Source organism: Rhinoderma darwinii, chromosome 3 (genome assembly GCF_050947455.1).
Source record: "Rhinoderma darwinii isolate aRhiDar2 chromosome 3, aRhiDar2.hap1, whole genome shotgun sequence".
Lineage (NCBI taxonomy): Eukaryota > Metazoa > Chordata > Amphibia > Anura > Rhinodermatidae > Rhinoderma > Rhinoderma darwinii.
The window spans coordinates 396877429-396898484 of record NC_134689.1 but is presented as its reverse complement, the minus strand read 5'-3'; the positions used below and the strand labels follow the sequence as shown (position 1 = coordinate 396898484).

General features: G+C 40.3%; 1 protein-coding gene across 2 annotated transcripts in view; it reads left to right on the top strand.

The window, feature by feature from the left end:
- Positions 1-21056, top strand: part of KANK2 (KN motif and ankyrin repeat domains 2) — an 88581-nt gene that overhangs the window by 56405 nt on the left and 11120 nt on the right. For both annotated transcript variants that reach the window (XM_075859015.1, XM_075859017.1), the window contains 7 exons: positions 6404-6653; positions 6734-7923; positions 8320-8442; positions 17020-17089; positions 17966-18184; positions 18490-18577; positions 20593-20812. In XM_075859015.1, coding sequence (XP_075715130.1) covers positions 6404-6653; positions 6734-7923; positions 8320-8442; positions 17020-17089; positions 17966-18184; positions 18490-18577; positions 20593-20812 — 2160 coding nt within the window. The remainder of the gene's footprint in view (positions 1-6403; positions 6654-6733; positions 7924-8319; positions 8443-17019; positions 17090-17965; positions 18185-18489; positions 18578-20592; positions 20813-21056) is intronic.

Sequence of the window (21056 nt, the reverse complement as noted above, 5' to 3'; positions counted from 1 at the left end):
TATAATACTGCCCTTATATACAAGAATATAACTACTATAATACTGCCCCCTATATACAAGAATAAAACTATAATACTGGCCTTATATACAAGAATATAACTACTATAATACTGCCCCCTATATACAAGAATATAACTACTATAATACTGGGGTCCTATGTACAAGAATATAACTACTATAATACTGCCCTTATATACAAGAATATAACTACTATAATACTGCCCCCTATATACAAGAATATAACTACTATAATACTGCCTCCTATATACAAGAATATAACTACTATAATACTGCCCTCTATATACAAGAATATAACTACTATAACACTGCTCCTATGTACAAGAATATAACTACTATAATACTGCCCCTATATACAAGAATATAACTACAATAATACTGCCTCCTATGTACAAGAATATAACTACTATAATACTGCTCCTATATACAAGTATATAACTACTATAATACTGCTCCTATGTACAAGAATAGAACTACTATAATACTGCCCCCTATATACAAGAATATAACTACTATAATACTGCTCCCTATATACAAGAATATAACTACTATAATACTGCCCCCTATGTACAAAAATATAACTACTATAATACTGCCCCCTATACACAAGAATATAACTACTATAATACTGCCCCCTATGTACAAGAATATAACTACTATATACTGCTCCCTATATACAAGAATATAACTACTATAATACTGCCCCTATATACAAGAATATAACTACTATAATACTGCTCCTATATACAAGAATATAACTACTATAATACTGCCCCTATATAGAAGAATATAACTACTATAATACTACCCCCTATATACAAGAATATAACTACTATAGTACTGCCCCCTATGTACAAGAATATAACTACTATAATACTGCTCCTATATACAAGAATATAACTACTATAATACTGTCCCCTATATACAGGAATATAACTACTATAATACTGCCTCCTATGTACAAGAATATAACTACTATAATACTGCCCTCTATATACAAGAATAAATCTACTATAATACTGCCCCTATATGCAAGAATATAACTACTATAATACTGCTCCTATATACAAGAATATAACTACTATAATACTGCCCCTATATAGAAGAATATAACTACTATAATACTGCCCCTATATACAAGAATATAACTACTATAATACTGCCTCCTATGTACAAGAATATAACTACTATAATACTGCTCCCTATATACAAGAATATAACTACTATAATACTGCCTCCTATGTACAAGAATATAACTACTATAATACTGCCTCCTATATACAAGAATATAACTACTATAATACTGCCTCCTATGTACAAGAATATAACTACTATAATACTGCCCCTATGTACAAGAATATGAATACTATAATACTGCCCCTATGTACAAGAATATAACTACTATAATACTGCCCCCTATATACAAGAATATAACTACTATAATACTACCCCCTATATACAAGAATATAACTACTATAGTACTGCCCCCTATGTACAAGAATATAACTACTATAATACTGCTCCTATATACAAGAATATAACTACTATAATACTGTCCCCTATATACAGGAATATAACTACTATAATACTGCCTCCTATGTACAAGAATATAACTACTATAATACTGCCCTCTATATACAAGAATAAATCTACTATAATACTGCCCCTATATACAAGAATATAACTACTATAATACTGCTCCTATATACAAGAATATAACTACTATAATACTGCCCCTATATAGAAGAATATAACTACTATAATACTGCCCCTATATACAAGAATATAACTACTATAATACTGCCTCCTATGTACAAGAATATAACTACTATAATACTGCTCCCTATATACAAGAATATAACTACTATAATACTGCTCCTATGTACAAGAATATAACTACTATAATACTGCCCCCTATATACAAGAATATAACTACTATAATACTGCTCCCTATATACAAGAATATAACTACTATAATACTGCCCCCTATATACAAGAATATAACTACTGTATACTGCTCCCTATATACAAGAATATAACTACTATAATACTGCACCCTATATACAAGAATATAACTACTATAATACTGCCCCTATATACAAGAATATAACTACTATAATACTGCCCCTATGTACAAGAATATAACTACTATAATACTGCCCCATATATACAAGAATATAACTACTATAATACTGCCCCCTATGTACAAGAATATAACTACTATAATACTGCCCCCTTTATACAACAATATAACTACTATAAGGGCGGGTTCACACATAGCGGAATTTCACTTAAATTCCGCTGCGGACACTCCGCAGCGTTAATCCGCAGCGGAGCCGTTTCTCCATTGACTTTCACTTTAATTTAGCAGTGTTCGTTTACACGATGCGTACAATTCCGCTGCGGAGCATAGGCTGCGGAGCGGAATTTGGTGTCCGCAGCATGCTCTGTCTGTTGCGGAGCAGTGGCGGACTGGTTGCGGACTCATGGCGGAATTTCTCCATTGACTTCAATGGAGAGTCAAAATTCCGCAATGAAGTCCGCAGATCTTATGTGTGCTGCGGAGCGTATTGTTTTTACTACCATGACATTTCTTCATTCTGGCTGGACCTATGTATTTCTAGGTCTACAGCCAGACTGAGGAAGTCAATGGGGCTCCCGTAATGACGGGAGCGTTGCTAGGAGACGTCTGTAAATAGTCACTGTCCAGGGTGCTGAAAGAGTTACGCGATCGGCAGTAACTGTTTCTGCACCCGGGACAGTGACTACCGATCGCAATATACATGTATCTGTAAGAAAAAATATAAGTTCATACTTACCGAGAACTCCCTGCGTCTGTCTCCAGTCCGGCCTCCCAGGATGACGTTTCAGTGTAAGTGACGGCTGCAGCCAATCACAGGCCAAGCACAGGCTGCAGCGGTCACATGGACTGGAGCGTCATCCAGGGAGGTCGGGCCGGATGCCGAAAGAGGGACGCGTCACCAAGACAACGGGCGGTAAGTATGAATTTCTTTTACTTTCACTAGGGAAAGTGCTGTCCCTTCTCTCTATCCTGCACTGAATAGGGAGAAGAGAAGCACTTTTCCTGCAGTCCGCAGCGGCCAGTCCGCATCAATTTTCTGCACATTTTGTGCAGATCCGCTGCAGAATCTGCAACGCAGATTCTGTGCGGCATTGATGCGGACAGTTGCGGAGGAATTCCGCCATGTGTGGTCATGCCCTAATACTGCCCCCTATATACAAGAATATAACTACTATAATACTGCCCTCTATATACAAGAATATAACTACTATAATACTGCTCCTATGTACAAGAATATGAATGCTATAATACTGCCCCTATGTACAAGAATATAACTACTATAATACTGCCACCAATGTACAACATTATAACTGCTATAATACGGCCCCCTATATACAAGAATATAACTACTATAATACTGCCCCCTATGTACAAGAATATAACTACTATAATACTGCCCTTATATATAAGAATATAACTACTATTATACTGCCCCTATGTACAAGAATTTAACTACTATAATACTGCCCCCTATGTACAGGAATATAACTACTATAATACTACTCCTATGTACAAGAATATAACTACTATAATACTACTCCTATGTACACGAATATAACTACTATAATACTGCCTCCTATATACAAGAATATAACTACTATAATACTGCCCCTATATACAATAATATAACTACTATAATACTGTCCCCTATATAAATGAATATAACTACTATTATACTGCCCCTATATACAAGAATATAATACTGCCCCTATATACAAGAATATAACTACTATAATACTGCTCCTATATACAAGAATATAACTACTATAATACTGCCTCCTATATACAAGAATATAACTTCTATAATACTGCCCATATGTACAAGAATATAACTGCTATAATACTACTTCTATGTACAAGACTATAACTACTATAATACTGCCCCTATATACAAGAATATAACTACTATAATACTACCTCCTATATACAAGAATATAACTACTATAATACTGCCCCCTATATACAAGAATATAACTACTATAATACTGCCCCCTATATACAAGAATATAACTACTATAATACTGCCCCCTATATACAAGAATATAACTACTATAATACTGCCTCCTATGTACAAGAATATAACTACTATAATACTGCCCCCTATATACAAGAATATAACTACTATAATACTGCCACCTATGTACAAGAATATAACTACTATAATACTGCTCCTATGTACAAGAATATAACTACTATAATACTGCCTCCTATGTACAAGAATATAACTACTATAATACTGCCCCCTATATACAAGAATATAACTACTATAATACTGCGACCTATGTACAAGAATATAACTACTATAATACTGCCCCTATGTACAAGAATATAACTACTATAATACTGCCCCCTATATACAAGAATATAACTACTATAATACTGCCCCTATGTACAAGAATATAACTACTATAATACTGCCTCCTATGTACAAGAATATAACTACTATAATACTGCCCCCTATATACAAGAATATAACTACTATAATACTGCCCCCTATGTACAAGAATATAACTACTATAATACTGCCACCTATGTACAAGAATATAACTACTATAATACTGCCCCCTATGTACAAGAATATAACTACTATAATACTGCCCCCTATATACAAGAATATAACTACTATAATACTGCCCCTATATACAAGAATATAACTACTATAATACTGCCCCCTATGTACAAGAATATAACTACTATAATACTGCCCCTATGTACAAGAATATAACTACTATAATACTGCTCCTATGTACAAGAATATAACTACTATAATACTGCCCCTATGTACAAGAATATGAATACTATAATACTGCCCCTATGTACAAGAATATAACTACTATAATACTGCCCCTATATACAAGAATATAACTACTATAATACTACCCCCTATATACAAGAATATAACTACTATAGTACTGCCCCCTATGTACAAGAATATAACTACTATAATACTGCTCCTATATACAAGAATATAACTACTATAATACTGTCCCCTATATACAGGAATATAACTACTATAATACTGCCTCCTATGTACAAGAATATAACTACTATAATACTGCCCTCTATATACAAGAATAAATCTACTATAATACTGCCCCTATATACAAGAATATAACTACTATAATACTGCTCCTATATACAAGAATATAACTACTATAATACTGCCCCTATATAGAAGAATATAACTACTATAATACTGCCCCTATATACAAGAATATAACTACTATAATACTGCCTCCTATGTACAAGAATATAACTACTATAATACTGCTCCTATATACAAGTATATAACCACTATAATACTGCTCCTATGTACAAGAATATAACTACTATAATACTGCCCCCTATATACAAGAATATAACTACTATAATACTGCTCCCTATATACAAGAATATAACTACTATAATACTGCCCCCTATGTACAAGAATATAACTACTATATACTGCTCCCTATATACAAGAATATAACTACTATAATACTGCCCCCTATATACAAGAATATAACTACTGTATACTGCTCCCTATATACAAGAATATAACTACTATAATACTGCACCCTATATACAAGAATATAACTACTATAATACTGCCCCTATATACAAGAATATAACTACTATAATACTGCCCCTATGTACAAGAATATAACTACTATAATACTGCCCCATATATACAAGAATATAACTACTATAATACTGCCCCCTATGTACAAGAATATAACTACTATAATACTGCCCCTATATACAAGAATATAACTACTATAATACTGCTCCTATATACAAGAATATAACTACTATAATACTGCCCCTATATAGAAGAATATAACTACTATAATACTGCCCCTATATACAAGAATATAACTACTATAATACTGCCTCTATATACAAGAATATAACTACTATAATACTGCCCCTATATACAAGAATATAACTACTATAATACCACCCCCTATATACAAGAATATAACTACTATAATACCGCCTCCTATATACAAGAATATAACTACTATAATACTGCCCCCTATATACAAGAATATAACTACTATAATACTGCCTCCTATATACAAGAATATAACTACTATAATACTGCCCCTATATACAAGAATATAACTACTATAATACTGCCCCCTATATACAAGAATATAACTACTATAATACTGCCCCTATATACAAGAATATAACTTCTATAATACTGCTCCTATATACAAGAATATAACTACTATAATACTGCCCCTATATACAAGAATATAACTTCTATAATACTGCCTCCTATGGACAACCTTTTTAAATCTTTTACATTTATAGGTAAATCTGTCCCAAATTCTTTATCTGCAATAAAAGAGCCTGATGCATCATATTCTGTGGAGACTCCGTATGGATACCGACTTGATCTGGACTTCCTGAAATATGTTGATGATATAGAAAAAGGGCACACAATTAAACGAGTGCCGGTCAGCCGCAGACCTCGTTATGGATCGTTACCCCGGGGCCCCGGATATACCGGATCATGGTGGACATCTACTGAATCCCTCTGCTCCAATGCCAGCAATGACAGGTACTCTACTGTATACACATAGATAAAGCTTGGTAAATGTAAAGAGTGTCAGGATCTGACTTTTGTTTCTTGTATTGCAGTCGTCATTCATCTTATTCCTACTGTGGTAGAGGGTTTTATCCAGCCTATGAAGTTAGGAGCGGATCTCAAACTTCAAGCAACTTCAATCCCCGAGTTGAGAGGACACTGCTGGATGCTAGTAAGAAGCTTGAGGCTGGACAGTCTCGTCCACTTAGTCTTGGCTGCAGGTCCACCAGCAACTTGTCGACTCCGTCTCTCTCTCGTCTTCCATCCTCATCCTCTTGTCAGCAGCTGTCTTCTTTTACTCCACTAAGTTCTGGGATGTCTACTCCAGTGTCTCCAACTCCGGTCCACCTTCAACATGTACGGGAGCAAATGGCTGTGGCACTGAAGAGATTGCGTCAACTGGAAGAACAGGTTAAAATGATCCCAGTACTTCAAGTGAAAATTTCGGTGCTCCAGGAGGAAAAGCGTCAGCTCAGCGTCCAACTCAAGAGCCAGAAATATCTAGGACACCCAGGAGGAAGCATTAAAAGCAAGACCAGAGGAGAACTATACATTGAAATTCCAGAGGAAGAGTCAAGGGATGGAAGAAATGAGTTTGGAATTAAAGAAGAGGCAAAAGTAGGTCATGAAGGAACTAAAGGAGAAGACAGGAAAGGGTCAGAAGAACAAAAGGAGCATACGGGAACAGAAGCCAAGAAAGAATGTATGGTTTCGAATGGAAGACCTGTTAAGAAATTCTGCAGTGTTGGTGTGTGGGTCAGAGAGATTGACCTCAACCCTCATGGTCCACCTAGACAGCTAGAGGCAGAAAAACAAAAACTGCTAGTTCAGGCACTATCAGCCAAAGTAGCAGTATTGGAACGGCAGCTAAACCGGGCATTGACCGAGGTTCAAGATGCCAACCGGAAACTAGAAGAAGCAGAGCGAGCGTCATGGAATGAAGATACATTAAAAAAAGAAAAGAAAGAGGATGTAAGAGCTGATGCAGTGAAAGTTGCAAGAGTGGAGAGAGGAAGTGAGGTTGTCTCCAGTACTGAGGTTGGACCAAGCGTCCATCCTCAAAGGTCACGAGATTTGGAAGGTAGAGGAGTAGGAATACTTAAAACTAAAGAAGATGAGGAGAGAGTCTACAAGAGTAGGGAGGTGATGGAGAAACCACTTTTTACTTCTACTGGACCTCCGTCCCATGTCCATTTGGTCAAGAAGATCAGCATTACTGGGCAAAGCATTGAGGAGAAGAAAGGTGAGTGGTGAAATATGTATGACGATAACGTGGACCTTAACTATTGGTTCCTAAGCAAGCCCCAATGTATAAAAAAACTACCTTCCCCCAACCTTGTGCGCCAAGCTTGTGAGCCACCTTCAGATATCTCAGGTTTGCTGAAAATAGGACCAAGTGATATGGCTCTTACCCTAGCGTTGACCGACAGTAATATGGTTTTGACCCTGGTGCCACATTTCATTTGTTATGATATCCGTGGTGCTACTAGTATACAATAGTATGTGTAGCCGCCAACTGCTGGAGAGCCACATGCCACTCTCGAGCCAGTGGTTGGGTGACACTTCTACATAAACCTCTTACTCGTTGTGATACAGTATGTGTCCATCTTTCTCTGCTATTGATTCTTTGTGTCTTCAGGATTTGATATGGACAATCAAAAAGAAGGGCCGTCTTCCTGTCCTATTGTCGATCAAAACATTCAGGGAGCTGAAATGACTGGAAGGGGTTCACAGTCACTGCCCGGGAAAGAAGATGGCGCAGGTAATGTAGTCATGAACTTTAGACTGTCTTCCTAATGTCAGGGAGGATTTGTCTCATACTTTCCATGAGCACCATAACATAGGAGCGTGATTGTACCAATAACTGCATATTTTTACTTCACCCCCTTATTTTGTAATCCTTATTTTTCCATCGACATAGTCGTATGAGGGCTACGTTTTTTTGTAGTGCGAGATATATTTTTTAATGGTACTATTTAATCTTCCATATGAGAAACTTTTACAAATTATTCTCGAAAAGTGGAATTCAAAAACAAAAATGCAATTCCGCCATAGTTTTTTTGGGGTTTTGTTTTTACGACGTTCACCATGCGGTAAAAAAGACATGTTAAGTTTATTCTGCAAGTCAGTACGTTTGCGGCAATACCAAATTCATATATTTTTCTACTTTTACAAAATAAAACGTTTGTTAAAAAAAATAAATGTTGTGACGCCATGTTCTGAGACTCATAACTTTTTTCATTTTTCCTTCAATAGATGGGTTTTTGCGGAGCGAGCGGAGTTCCATTTTGGGGTACATACGATTTTTTGATCACTTTTTCTTAAAATTTTTTGGGGGGAGCGAGGTGACTAAAAACAGCAATTTTGACTATTTTTTTTTCCTACGGCGTTCATCCTGCTGGATAAATAACGGGTTATTTTAATAGCTCAGACTTTTATGGACACGGCAATGCCAATTATGTTTCTTTTTTATTGTTCACATTTTTTATGTGAAAATTTGGAAAAGGCTTAGTTTTAACTTTTATTTATTGTTTAATGTTGATAAACTTTTTGTTTACTTTTTTGTACTGGCAAGGCTTAACCCCTTCCCGACATTTGACGTACATGTACGTCATGGAAAGCATTGACTTCCCGCAAAATGCCGTACATGTACGTCAAACGTTTGGCACCGGCTCAGAAGCTGAGCCGGTGCCATCATCACCGGATCTCAGCTGTATCTTACAGCTGACATCCGACTGTAACGGCGGGGACCGAAATTAGCTTCGATCCCCGCCATTAACCCCTTAAGTGCAGCGCTCAAACGCGATCGCTGCACTTAAGGTGTTTGCAGCTCATCGGAGCCCCAGCAATGAAATTGCCGGCGTTCCGGTGGCTGCAATGGCAACCGGAGGCCTAATACTGGCCTCCCGGTCTGCCTAGCACCGAAGCCGGTCAAGATCCGCCCGGCGGCGGAGCCTGATCGGCTTCCGTAGCTGCCGGCAAGATGGCGCCGGGTCAGGAGCTGATCCGGCGTCATCAGCGGTGGAGGTCAGCTGTACTGTACAGCTGACATCCACCTGTAACGGCAGGAACCGGAGCTAGCTCCGATCCCTGCCATTAACCCCTTCGATGCAGCAATCGAAAGCGATTGCTGCATCGTAGCGGTTACTAGCAGATCGCCAGCCCTGACAGGCAATCGGGACTGGCGACTGCTGTTATGGCAACAGGAGACACAATGGTCTCCTGCTCTGCCATTACGGAAGCCGATTTAGGCCCCGCCGGGAGGCGAAGCCTAAACGGCTTGCTGTCAGTGAATGACTGACAGATCTAATACATTGCACTACATAGGTAGTGCAATGTATTAGAAAAAAATAAATCTGACCGTTGGACCTTCAAGTCCCCTAGTGGGACTTGAGAAAAAGTGTAAAAAAAGTATAAAAAAGTGTAAAAAAAAGTGCAAAAAATAAAAGTTTGAAAACAATAAAAGTTTCAAGTAATCAAATAAAACACAATCCCCCTTTTACTCTTATCAAGTCCTTTACTATTGAAAAATAATAATAAACCATATGTATTTAGTATCGCCACGACCGTAACGACCGGAGGTATCAAAATATTATATTATTTATTGCACGCGGTGAACAGCGTAAAAAAAACCCGTAAAAAACGTTACCAGAGTTTCTGTTTTTTGGTCACTTTGCCCTACAAATATTACAATAAAAAGTGATCAAAAAGTCGCACGTATCCAAAAATGGTACCTATAAAAACTATAGCTCGTCCCGCAAAAAACAAGCCCTCATACACCTCCGTCGACAAAAAAATTAAAAAGTTATGGTTCTCACAACTTGGCGGCAAAAAGTTGTAAAACATAAAAAAGTGCTATAAATTAGGTATCGCCGGAATCGTACTGACCCGCAGAATAAAGTTAACATGTAGTTTATAATGCGTGGTGAACGCTGTATAAAAAAAACAAAAAAAGCTGTGCCAGAATTGCGTTTTTTGTTTACCTGGCATCCCAAAAAATAGGATAAAAGGTGATCAAAAAGTCACATGTACCCCAAAATGGTACCAATAATAACTACAGCTTGTCCCGCAAAAAACAGCCCTCATACCGCTACGTCTATGAAAAATAAAATTAGTTATGGCTCCAATAAGTCAGGAAATAAAAAAATATGCAGTTGTGCCCGAGGGGAACATTTCTTCAGTTTCAAGAGGCGATTTATCAAGGACCTAAAATTAGGGAACCAGGAAGGGGAGAGCCCAAACATATCCGCTGGAAGCGACGGTGCCCGTATTATACCAGGACAACACTTTCCCAGCAAAATTCCCCAAACTACAAAAGGTGCGGAGTGTGGACCAAAAGGGGGATAAGAAATGACACCATTTATCAGTGCGACACCGGCCTGTGCGGAAAGGATTGCTTCACAGCGTAACACACATCTATGGATTATTTTTTTTTTTTTATACCACCTGACTATCCCCCTTATATACTCCGCCCCGCTTACATGTACCCCCACATTATAAAACACCAGCAATACTCAAACAAATATAGTACCAAGCAAAATCCGCTCTCCAAAAGCCAAATGGTGCTCCCTCGGCCCTGAACCCTGCAGCGTCCCCAAACAGCAGTTTCCTTCAACATATATGGCATCGTCATACCCGGGAGAACCCTTTTAACAATTTTTGGGGTGTGTCTCCAGCGTCATAAGCTGGGCATGACATATTTGCCACTGAATGGCATATCTAGGGAAAAATATACATTTTTAATTTGCACCATCCACAGCGCATTCATTTATGGAAAAGACCTGTGGGTTGAAAATGCTCACTACACCCCTTAATAAATGCCTTGAGGGGTGCAGTTCCATAGTGGGGGTCACTTATCAGGGGTTTCTTTTTATTATTTCACATCTGAGCCTCTGCAGTTGTGAACCAATACTTTGTAAATCGCCAAATTAGGCCTCCACTCCGCATGGTACTCTTCACTTCTGAGCCCTGTCATATGTCCAGACAAAAGATTAGTGCCCCATGTAGGGTGTTTCTAAAACCGGGAAACACCGCATAATAATTAGAGAGCTGTCTTGTTATGGTGGCACAAGCCGGGCACCACATATTGGCATATCTATGGAAAAAATCCCATTTTCACTCTGCAACATTGAGCGCACACTAATTTCTACAAAACACCTGCAGGGTTAAAATGCTTACTACACCCCTTGGTAAATGCATTGAGGGGTGTAGTTTCCAAAATGGGGTCACTTCTGGGGGGTTTCCACTGTTTTGGGCCCACAGGTGCCCAGAAACCAATCCAGCAACATCTGCACTCCAAATGGCGGTCCTTCCCATCTGAGCCCTGCGGTTTGCCCAAACAGCAGTTTATGACCACATATGGGGTATTGCCGTACTCGGGAGAAATAGCTTTACAAATGTTGGGTTCTTTTTTTCCTTTATTTGTTGAGAAAATGAAAAAATTTGCGCTAAAGCTACGTCTTATTGAAGAAAAAGGATTGTTTTTATTTTCACTGCCTAATTCTAATAAATTCTATGAAACATCTGTGGGGTCAAAATGCTCACTACACCCCTAGATGCATTCCTCAAGAGGTGTAGTTTCCTAAATGGAGTCCCTTTTTGGGCGTTTTCATTGTTTTGTCCCCTCAGGGGCTTTGCAAATGTGACCTGGCCTCCGCAAACCATTCCTGCTAAATGTGATCTCAAAAAGCCAAATAGTGCTCTTTCCCTTCTAAGCCCTGCCGTGTGTCTAAACAGCCGTTTATTACCACATGTGGGGTATTGTTTTACTCGGGAGAAATTGCTTTACAAATTTTGTGGTGCTTTTTCTCCTTCAGTCCTTCTGGAAATGAGAAAAAATTAGCTAAACCTACATTTTCTTTGAAAAAATGTAGATTATTATTTTCAGGGCCTACTTCCAATAATTTCTGCAAAAAAACTGTGGTGTCAAATCGCTCACTATACCCCTAGATAATTTCCTCAATGGGTGTAGTTTCCAAAATGGGGTCACTTGTGGGGGGTTTCCACTGTTTTATCCCCTCAGGGGCTTTGTAAATGTGACATGGCCTCCGAAAACCATTCCTGCTAAATGTGAACTCCAAAAGCCAAATGGTGCTCTTTCCCTTCTCAGCCTCGCCGTGTGTCCAAACAGCCGTTTATTACCACATGTGGGGTATTGTTTTACTCGGGAGAAATTTCTTTACAAATGTTGCGGTGCTTTTTCTCCTTTAGTCCTTGTGGAAATGAAAAAAAATTAGCTAAACCTACATTTTATTTGAAAAAATGTAGATTTTCATTTTCACAGCCTACTTGCAAAAATTTCTGCAAAAAACCTGTGGGGTCAAAATGCTCACTATACCCCTAGATAATTTCCTCAAGGGGTATAGTTTCCAAAATGGGGTCACTTGTTTGGGGTTTCCACTGTTTTGTCACCTCAGGGGCTTTGTAAATGTGACATGGCCTCCGCAAACCATTCCTGCTAAATGTGAACTCCAAAAGCCAAATAGCGCTCTTTCCCTTCTCAGCCACGCCGTGTCTCTAAACAACCGTTTATTACCACATGTGAGGTATTGTTTTACTCGGGAGAAATTGCTTTACAAATTTTGCGGTGCTTTTTCTCCTTTAGTCCTTGTGGAAATGAGAAAAAAAATCGCTAAACCTACATTTTCTTTGAAGAAATGTTGATTTTAATTTTCACGGCCTACTTCCAATAATTTCTGTAAAAAACCTGTGCGGTCAAAATGCTCACTACACCCCTAGATAATTTCCTTGAGGTGTCTAGTTTCCCAGATGGGGTCACTTTTGGTTGATTTTGACTGTTTTGGCACCGCAAGAGCCCTTCAAACCTGACATGGTGCCTAAAATATATTCTAACAAAAATAAGGCCCCAAAATCCACTAGGTGCTCCTTTGCTTCTGAGGCCGGTGCTTAAGTCCAGTAGCACGCTACGGCCACATGTGGGATATTTCCTAAAACTGCAGAAACTGGGCAACAAATATTGAGTTGCATTTCTCTGGTAAAACCTTCTGTTTTATAAAAAAAATTGTATTAAAAATGTATTTCTGCAGAAAAATATGAAATTTGTAAATTTCACCTCTACTTTGCTTTAATTCCTGTGAAATGTGTAAAGGGTTAAGACATTTTCTAAATGCTGTTTTGAATACTTTGAGGGGTGAAGTTTTTAAAATGGGGTGACTTTTTTGGGGTTTCTAATATATAAGGCCCTCAAAACCACTTCACAACTGAACTGGCCCCTGTAAAAATAGCCTTTTGAAATTTTCTTGAAAATGTGAGAAATTGCTGCTAAAGTTCTAAGCCTTGTGAGGTCATAGAAAAATAAAAGGATGTTCAAAAAACGATGCCAATCTAAAGTAGACATATGGGTGATGTTAATTAGCAACAATTTTGTGTGGTATAACTGCCTGTCTTACAAGCAGATACATTTAAATTGAGAAAAATGCTAATTTTTGCAATTTTTCGCTAATTTTTGGTGTTTTTCACAATTAAATACTGAACATATCGAGCAAATTTTGCCAGTAACATAAAGTCCAATGTGTCACGAGAAAACAATCTCAGAATCGCTTGGATAGGTGAAAGCATTCCGGAGTTATTACCACATAAAGTGACACATGTCAGATTTGAAAAATGAGGCTCTGTCAGGAAGGTCAAAAGTGGCTAAAGAGGGAAGGGGTTAATAGTGCCAAATGCAGGCCTTAACTCTGTCTGAATCCCCTCATTTGCAGTGGAGAAGTGATCTTGCACATGCTGTCTCTCTTCAATATGTAGAAGATTTAGAAATGGCCAAATATAAGCCGATAGCATGCTGGGGTAACCTTCTGTGTTCTGCCTTTTGAGGTGACAGAGCGAGCTACTGAATACAAATAAAGCCACACCAATAGCTACTGGCCCCCATATACAGTGATAACCACAAAGCTTTCAATTACACTGTCAGTCACATGCCCCTATATACAGTGCCAGACAGAAGCCCCCATATAATGTGCCTCCATATAGTCCTATACATCCACCCATATAGAGTGCAGCCAGGGGCGTAACTAGGAAAGACTGGGCCCCATAGCAAACTTTAGACTGGGCCCCCCCTCCCCTGGGTGTCACACAACCCCCCCCTTTGTAGATAGTGCCTTTTTCACAGCCCCCCCTGTAGATAACGCCATACAGCCCCCTCTGTAGATAACTCCATACAGCCCCCTCTGTAGATAGCGCCATACAGCCACCTCTGTAGATAACTCCATACAGCCCCCTCTGTAGATAGCGCCATACAGCCCCCTCTGTAGATAGCGCCATACAGCCCCCCCTGTAGAGAAGGCCATACAGCCCCCCTGTAGAGAACGCCATACAGCCCCCCCTGTAGGTAACGCCATACAGCCCCCCCTGTAGGTAACGCCATACAGCCCCCCCTGTAGGTAACGCCATACAGCCCCCCCTGTAGGTAACGCCATACAGCCCCCCCTGTAGGTAACGCCATACAGCTCCCCCTGTAGGTAACGCCATACAGACCCCCTGTAGGTAACGCCATACAGACCCCCTGTAGGTAACGCCATACAGCCCCCCTGTAGGTAACGGCATACAGCCCCCCCTGTAGGTAACGCCATACAGCCCCCCTGTAGGTAACGCCATACAGCCCCCCCTGTAGGTAACGCTATACAGCCCCCCCGCCTGTAGGTCTCGCTATACAGCCCCCCCTGTAGGTAACACCATACAGCCCCCCCTGTAGGTAACGCCATACAGCCCCCCCTGTAGGTAACGCTATACAGCCCCCCCGCCTGTAGGTAACGCCATACAGCCCCCCCTGTAGGTAACGCTATATAGCCCCCCCCGCCTGTAGGTCTCGCTATACAGCCCCCCCCCTGTAGGTAATGCTATGCAGCCCCAACCCCCCAAAAAAATCCGATCTACAGCGTGTCCTACAAAATACATGTATCCCCTCTCCACAGGATAGGGGATACATGAGTGATCACTGGCAGCGATAGGGAGAACGGGGGACCGAAAGTCCCCCGAAGTTCTCCATGACTAACCTCTGACTTCCGGCGTCTGCGCAGCTCAATAGAAATGAAAGGAGCGCTGGTCACGCATGCGCACAAGCGCGACCGGCGCTCCATTCATTTCTACGGAGCTGCCGACACAGACCCCGGAAGTTCGAGGTTTGTGATGGAGAACTTCAGGGGACTATCAGTCCCCCGTTCTCCCTATCGCTGCCAGCGATCACACATGTATCCCCAGTCCTGTGGATAGGAGATACATGTCTTTTGTTTAATGGCAGAGCGGGGAGATACCTCCCTGCTCTGCCGTAGTGTTCAGTGGCGTCGCGCTGTAGCAGCCATAGCGGCTGCTAGCGGAGCCTCCGGCCATGATGGGGGCCCGTGCCGGCGGGCGACACGGGCCCCCTCATGCCGCGGGCCCTGTAGCAGCCGCTACGGCTGCTGCGGCGGTAGTTACGCCACTGAGTGCAGCTACATGTGCAACTAAGTGCAGTCATATACTCCCCTATATAGAGTGTAGCCATATCAACCTATATAGAGTGCATCCCCATGCCTTATAAATAATGCGGCCTATTACCCCATATTCACATGCCCCCGTTCCTCCATGTAGAATACTCCAGGTAAGGCTGTGTAATACTGCCACCTGCTGACCAAACTAATTATGTCTCTTATGTAGAGTACTGAGTCCGCTACTTTGTGGGGGGGGGGGGAGGGAGGGGAGCCGGAAGCAGGATGGTCATCGGTTTGAAACATTGTCAGGGATTTCTAGTGACGGAAGTATGAACGACGCAAAAGAACTCAAGGCTTATGTGATTTACATAATAAAAGAACATTATTGGGTGGACTTCCCCTTAAATATCATAATTGATTACAAGTGGGATTTCCTTACTAGATGTCATCTGTTTCACTTAGTCCTTATAGGGTTTGTCTGGCTTATGAAAATTCATCTTAAAGGAGACCTGCAAGAAGAAATTTTAAAACGTCCCTTTAGTGTACACTAAAAATATGAAAACTGTTTGCTAATATCTTAATTCTAGGCTGAGATATGATTGCTTGAAGTTACAGACCCAAAGCCTGAGGCTGCACTACTGAGAGATTCTGATGACAACATGTCCACTTTTGATTTCTATTAGGTGCAAGGTTGTCATAGAGGTGTGGATCCAAACCATCAATTACATTGATCCAGGGGGATGTAGATATTGATGTAGATGTTGATTCCATATCTGCACAATGGCTGGATAATATGTCATTTACTATGAATATTTATCAACCAGCCAACTCCTTTAATTGGTCTTATTTGTTTGATTTATTTATGTCCATGGAAAGATGGGAAAATTGTGATAATGTTTTATTGTATTTTTCAGATTTTTCAGGGAAAGGAATCCCTCAGGATGAACATGAAACTAAATCTCAGTATTCTGGGGTTAATGGAGAGTAAGTGACAGAGGAGTAATTAGAATACATATACGGCTTTATGGACACTGTGTAATGCTCAATCTCCCCTGTGGTGGTGCTGCAGGGAAATTAAACACACTGACTGGTTTCCCTACAGAAACCATATTCTTCTTTACCATGTATCTTAAATTGAATGTCCACCCTTGAATACCATTTTTACTTTTTATCTTATTTAAGTTCATACTTTTGTGCCGATTTTAATTTCTTAATATATCGCTATAGTAGTTAGAGCTCTGTTTAGTTCACAAAGTTTTTTGGCGCTGTTTTTTACGCGGGAACCGCGTGGGACACCACGACAAAAAAACGTCCGAAATTGCCTCCCATTGAGTGACATGCTCTTTCTTTAGGCATTTCCGTCCCTGAACTCCTATTAACATCAATGGGAGGCAGAAAAAGCTGTTTTCGCTGCGTCTTTTGCCGTGTCGCTTAATGGCGGTGGCCGAAAAACGCTGCAAAAAACACGTCAAAAAGAGTGCAGGCAGGTCAAAATCTGCCTCAAAATTCCTGAAGAAATTTTAAGGCAGATTTTTCCGCCTTCAAAAAACTCGATGTGAAAAGGGTCTAAATGTGCTGTATAGACAGAGTAAAATGATAGAATTATGGCTGCCTGCAGTCACCACTAGAGGGAGCTCAGGCACTTCCTACATTCTCAGTAATATCACAGCATGCAGTGACCACGCCCTAGTGGCGGCTACTGGCAGCCAGAACATGCAGGAGATTTGAAGCTCCATATCAGAACACTATAAAGATATATTAGGAAATTATTCAGCACAGAATTTTAAACCTTAAAATGACATGACGACAAAAGGTTGAGGTGCTATTAGTCAACTCTAATGGCTGCCACACCTCTTATAGAATGGATGCGGCATCGTCAGAAGATTCTGGAACTATGGAGAATCCATCTGACAGTGAAAGCACAGAAAGTGAATATCATGAGGCCAGTGAGGGGCTGACAACGACCCAGACAGACATTCATCTACCACTCGCAACCAGCAGCCAGCCGAAAGACACTGAGAAGCACAAAGCCCCAGAGACCCCAGCAACCATCCCATCCCCAACTAGTCCAGTGCCCAGGTAAGACTAGTACAGATATTACTGTATAGCGCTAACCATATAGAGCCAGTCACAATGGGGCTTTAGACTATATCACGGATGGTCATCACTGCTGGACAAACGGGCCCACATTCAGGTTGGCTCCATCCTTGCCCAATGGCCGCGGACCTTCAAATGCATCCCCCGTTCTATAGTGGCCATAATGATCGCGAACAAGGGCGATGGGAATTGCCTTAAGAATAACACTGTTTTGCTCCTTCAATAAATGGGTAGGGATTTCCCTGTCCCAGTTCTCCAACTTGGGTCTCCATCTTGATTTGTTGCAGGGTGGAGCTCAGTAACGTACTGATCTCAGGCTGTGTCGCTCTACAGAAATTTCTCGATGAACCTGCCACCCTTACAGATGCTGAGAAGGTAAGAAAACATGAGACCAGACTTACCATGCGTGGTGGAACCAAAAGTCCCAGCTAGAAATATTCACCCTCAGTGGAAGGACGCATTAGTTGGCATAGTATGCTGAGAGTTGTAGTCCTATCGCATATGAAAGCCGTTGTTTGTTTAGATGAGGATATGCATATATATATATATATATATATATATATATATATATATATACAGTGAAGGAAATAAGTATTTGATCCCTTGCTGATTTTGTAAGTTTGCCCACTGTCAAAGTCATGAACAGTCTAGAATTTTTAGGCTAGGTTAATTTTACCAGTGAGAGATAGATTATATTTAAAAAAAAAAACAGAAAATCACATTGTCAAAATGATATATATTTATTTGCATTGTGCACAGAGAAATAAGTATTTGATCCCTTTGGCAAACAAGACTTAATACTTGGTGGCAAAACCCTTGTTGGCAAGCACAGCAGTCAGACGTTTTTTTGTAGTTGATGATGAGGTTTGCACACATGTTAGATGGAATTTTGGCCCACTCCTCTTTGCAGATCATCTGTAAATCATTAAGATTTCGAGGCTGTCGCTTGGCAACTCGGATCTTCAGCTCCTTCCATAAGTTTTCGATGGGATTAAGGTCTGGAGACTGGCTAGGACACTCCATGACCTTAATGTGCTTCTTTTTGAGCCACTCCTTTGTTGCCTTGGCTGTATGTTTCGGGTCATTGTCGTCCTGGAAGACCCAGCCACGAGCCATTTTTAATGTCCTGGTGGAGGGAAGGAGGTTGTCACTCAGGATTTGACGGTACATGGCTCCATCCATTCTCCCATTGATGCGGTGAAGTAGTCCTGTGCCCTTAGCAGAGAAACACCCCCAAAACATAATGTTTCCACCTCCATGCTTGACTGTGGGGACGGTGTTCTTTGGGTCATAGGCAGCATTTCTCTTCCTCCAAACACGGCGAGTTGAGTTAATGCCAAAGAGCTCAATTTTAGTCTCATCTGACCACAGCACCTTCTCCCAATCACTCTCAGAATCATCCAGATGTTCATTTGCAAACTTCAGACGGGCCTGTACATGTGCCTTCTTGAGCAGGGGGACCATGCGGGCACTGCAGGATTTTAATCCATTACGGCGTAATGTGTTACCAATGGTTTTCTTGGTGACTGTGGTCCCAGCTGCCTTGAGATCATTAACAAGTTCCCCCCCGTGTAGTTTTCGGCTGAGCTCTCACCTTCCTCAGGATCAAGGATACCCCACGAGGTGAGATTTTGCATGGAGCCCCAGATCGATGTCGATTGACAGTCATTTTGTATGTCTTCCATTTTCTTACTATTGCACCGACAGTTGTCTCCTTCTCACCCAGCGTCTTACTTATGGTTTTGTAGCCCATTCCAGCCTTGTGCAGGTCTATGATCTTGTCCCTGACATCCTTAGAAAGCTCTTTGGTCTTGCCCATGTTGTAGAGGTTAGAGTCAGACTGAGTAATTGAGTCTGTGGACAGGAGTCTTTTATACAGGTGACCATGTAAGAGCTGTCTTTAATGCAGGCACCAAGTTGATTTGGAGCGTGTAACTGGTCTGGAGGAGGCTGAACTCTTAATGGTTGGTAGGGGATCAAATACTTATTTCTCTGTGCACAATGCAAACAAATATATATCATTTTGACAATGTGATTTTCAGTTTTTTTTTAAAATATAATCTATCTCTCACTGGTAAAATTAACCTAGCCTAAAAATTCTAGACTGTTCATGACTTTGACAGTGGGCAAACTTACAAAATCAGCAAGGGATCAAATACTTATTTCCTTCACTGTATATACATAGATACAGATACAGATATAGATAGATAGATAGATAGATAGATAGATAGATAGATAGATAGATAGATAGATAGATAGATAGATAGATAGATAGATAGATAGATAGATAGATAGATAGATAGATAGATAGATAGATAGATATAGTAATAAAATATATGGAGCTGGACATGTGCGTCATATTTTAACATTGCTTCTGCTTGTGTGTTTAGGCAGCAGCATATGAAGCCGTTATGAAGGAATGGATGAAAATCTTCAGACAGAAGGAGGTGGAGCCAGCCATCATACGCCATCATTTAAATGTCTTCCGTGCTATGTCTCCTCGTCTCCTGGAAGTCATCATAAACATGGCCGATACTAAAGGGAACACTGCAGTCCACTATGCTGTGTCCCAGTCTAACTTTACCGTGGTCAGGCAGCTCCTTGATTCTGGTGAGAACACACATATTGCTTATTGGGTGGTGATTGACGGTTTCTTGAAGGGTGATAACATGGAATTTATCAAAACACATCTGATTAAATTGTAATGCCTATATTTTGTGAAATTAATGTTTTTACTCTTCCTCAGTATAACTTCACACGCAGTAACTACTCTCCGCCAGTAGATGTCACTGTTGTGCATAGCTTTGGTTCAATGCTATGATTGCCCGATCTCATCACTAATGGAAATTAATAC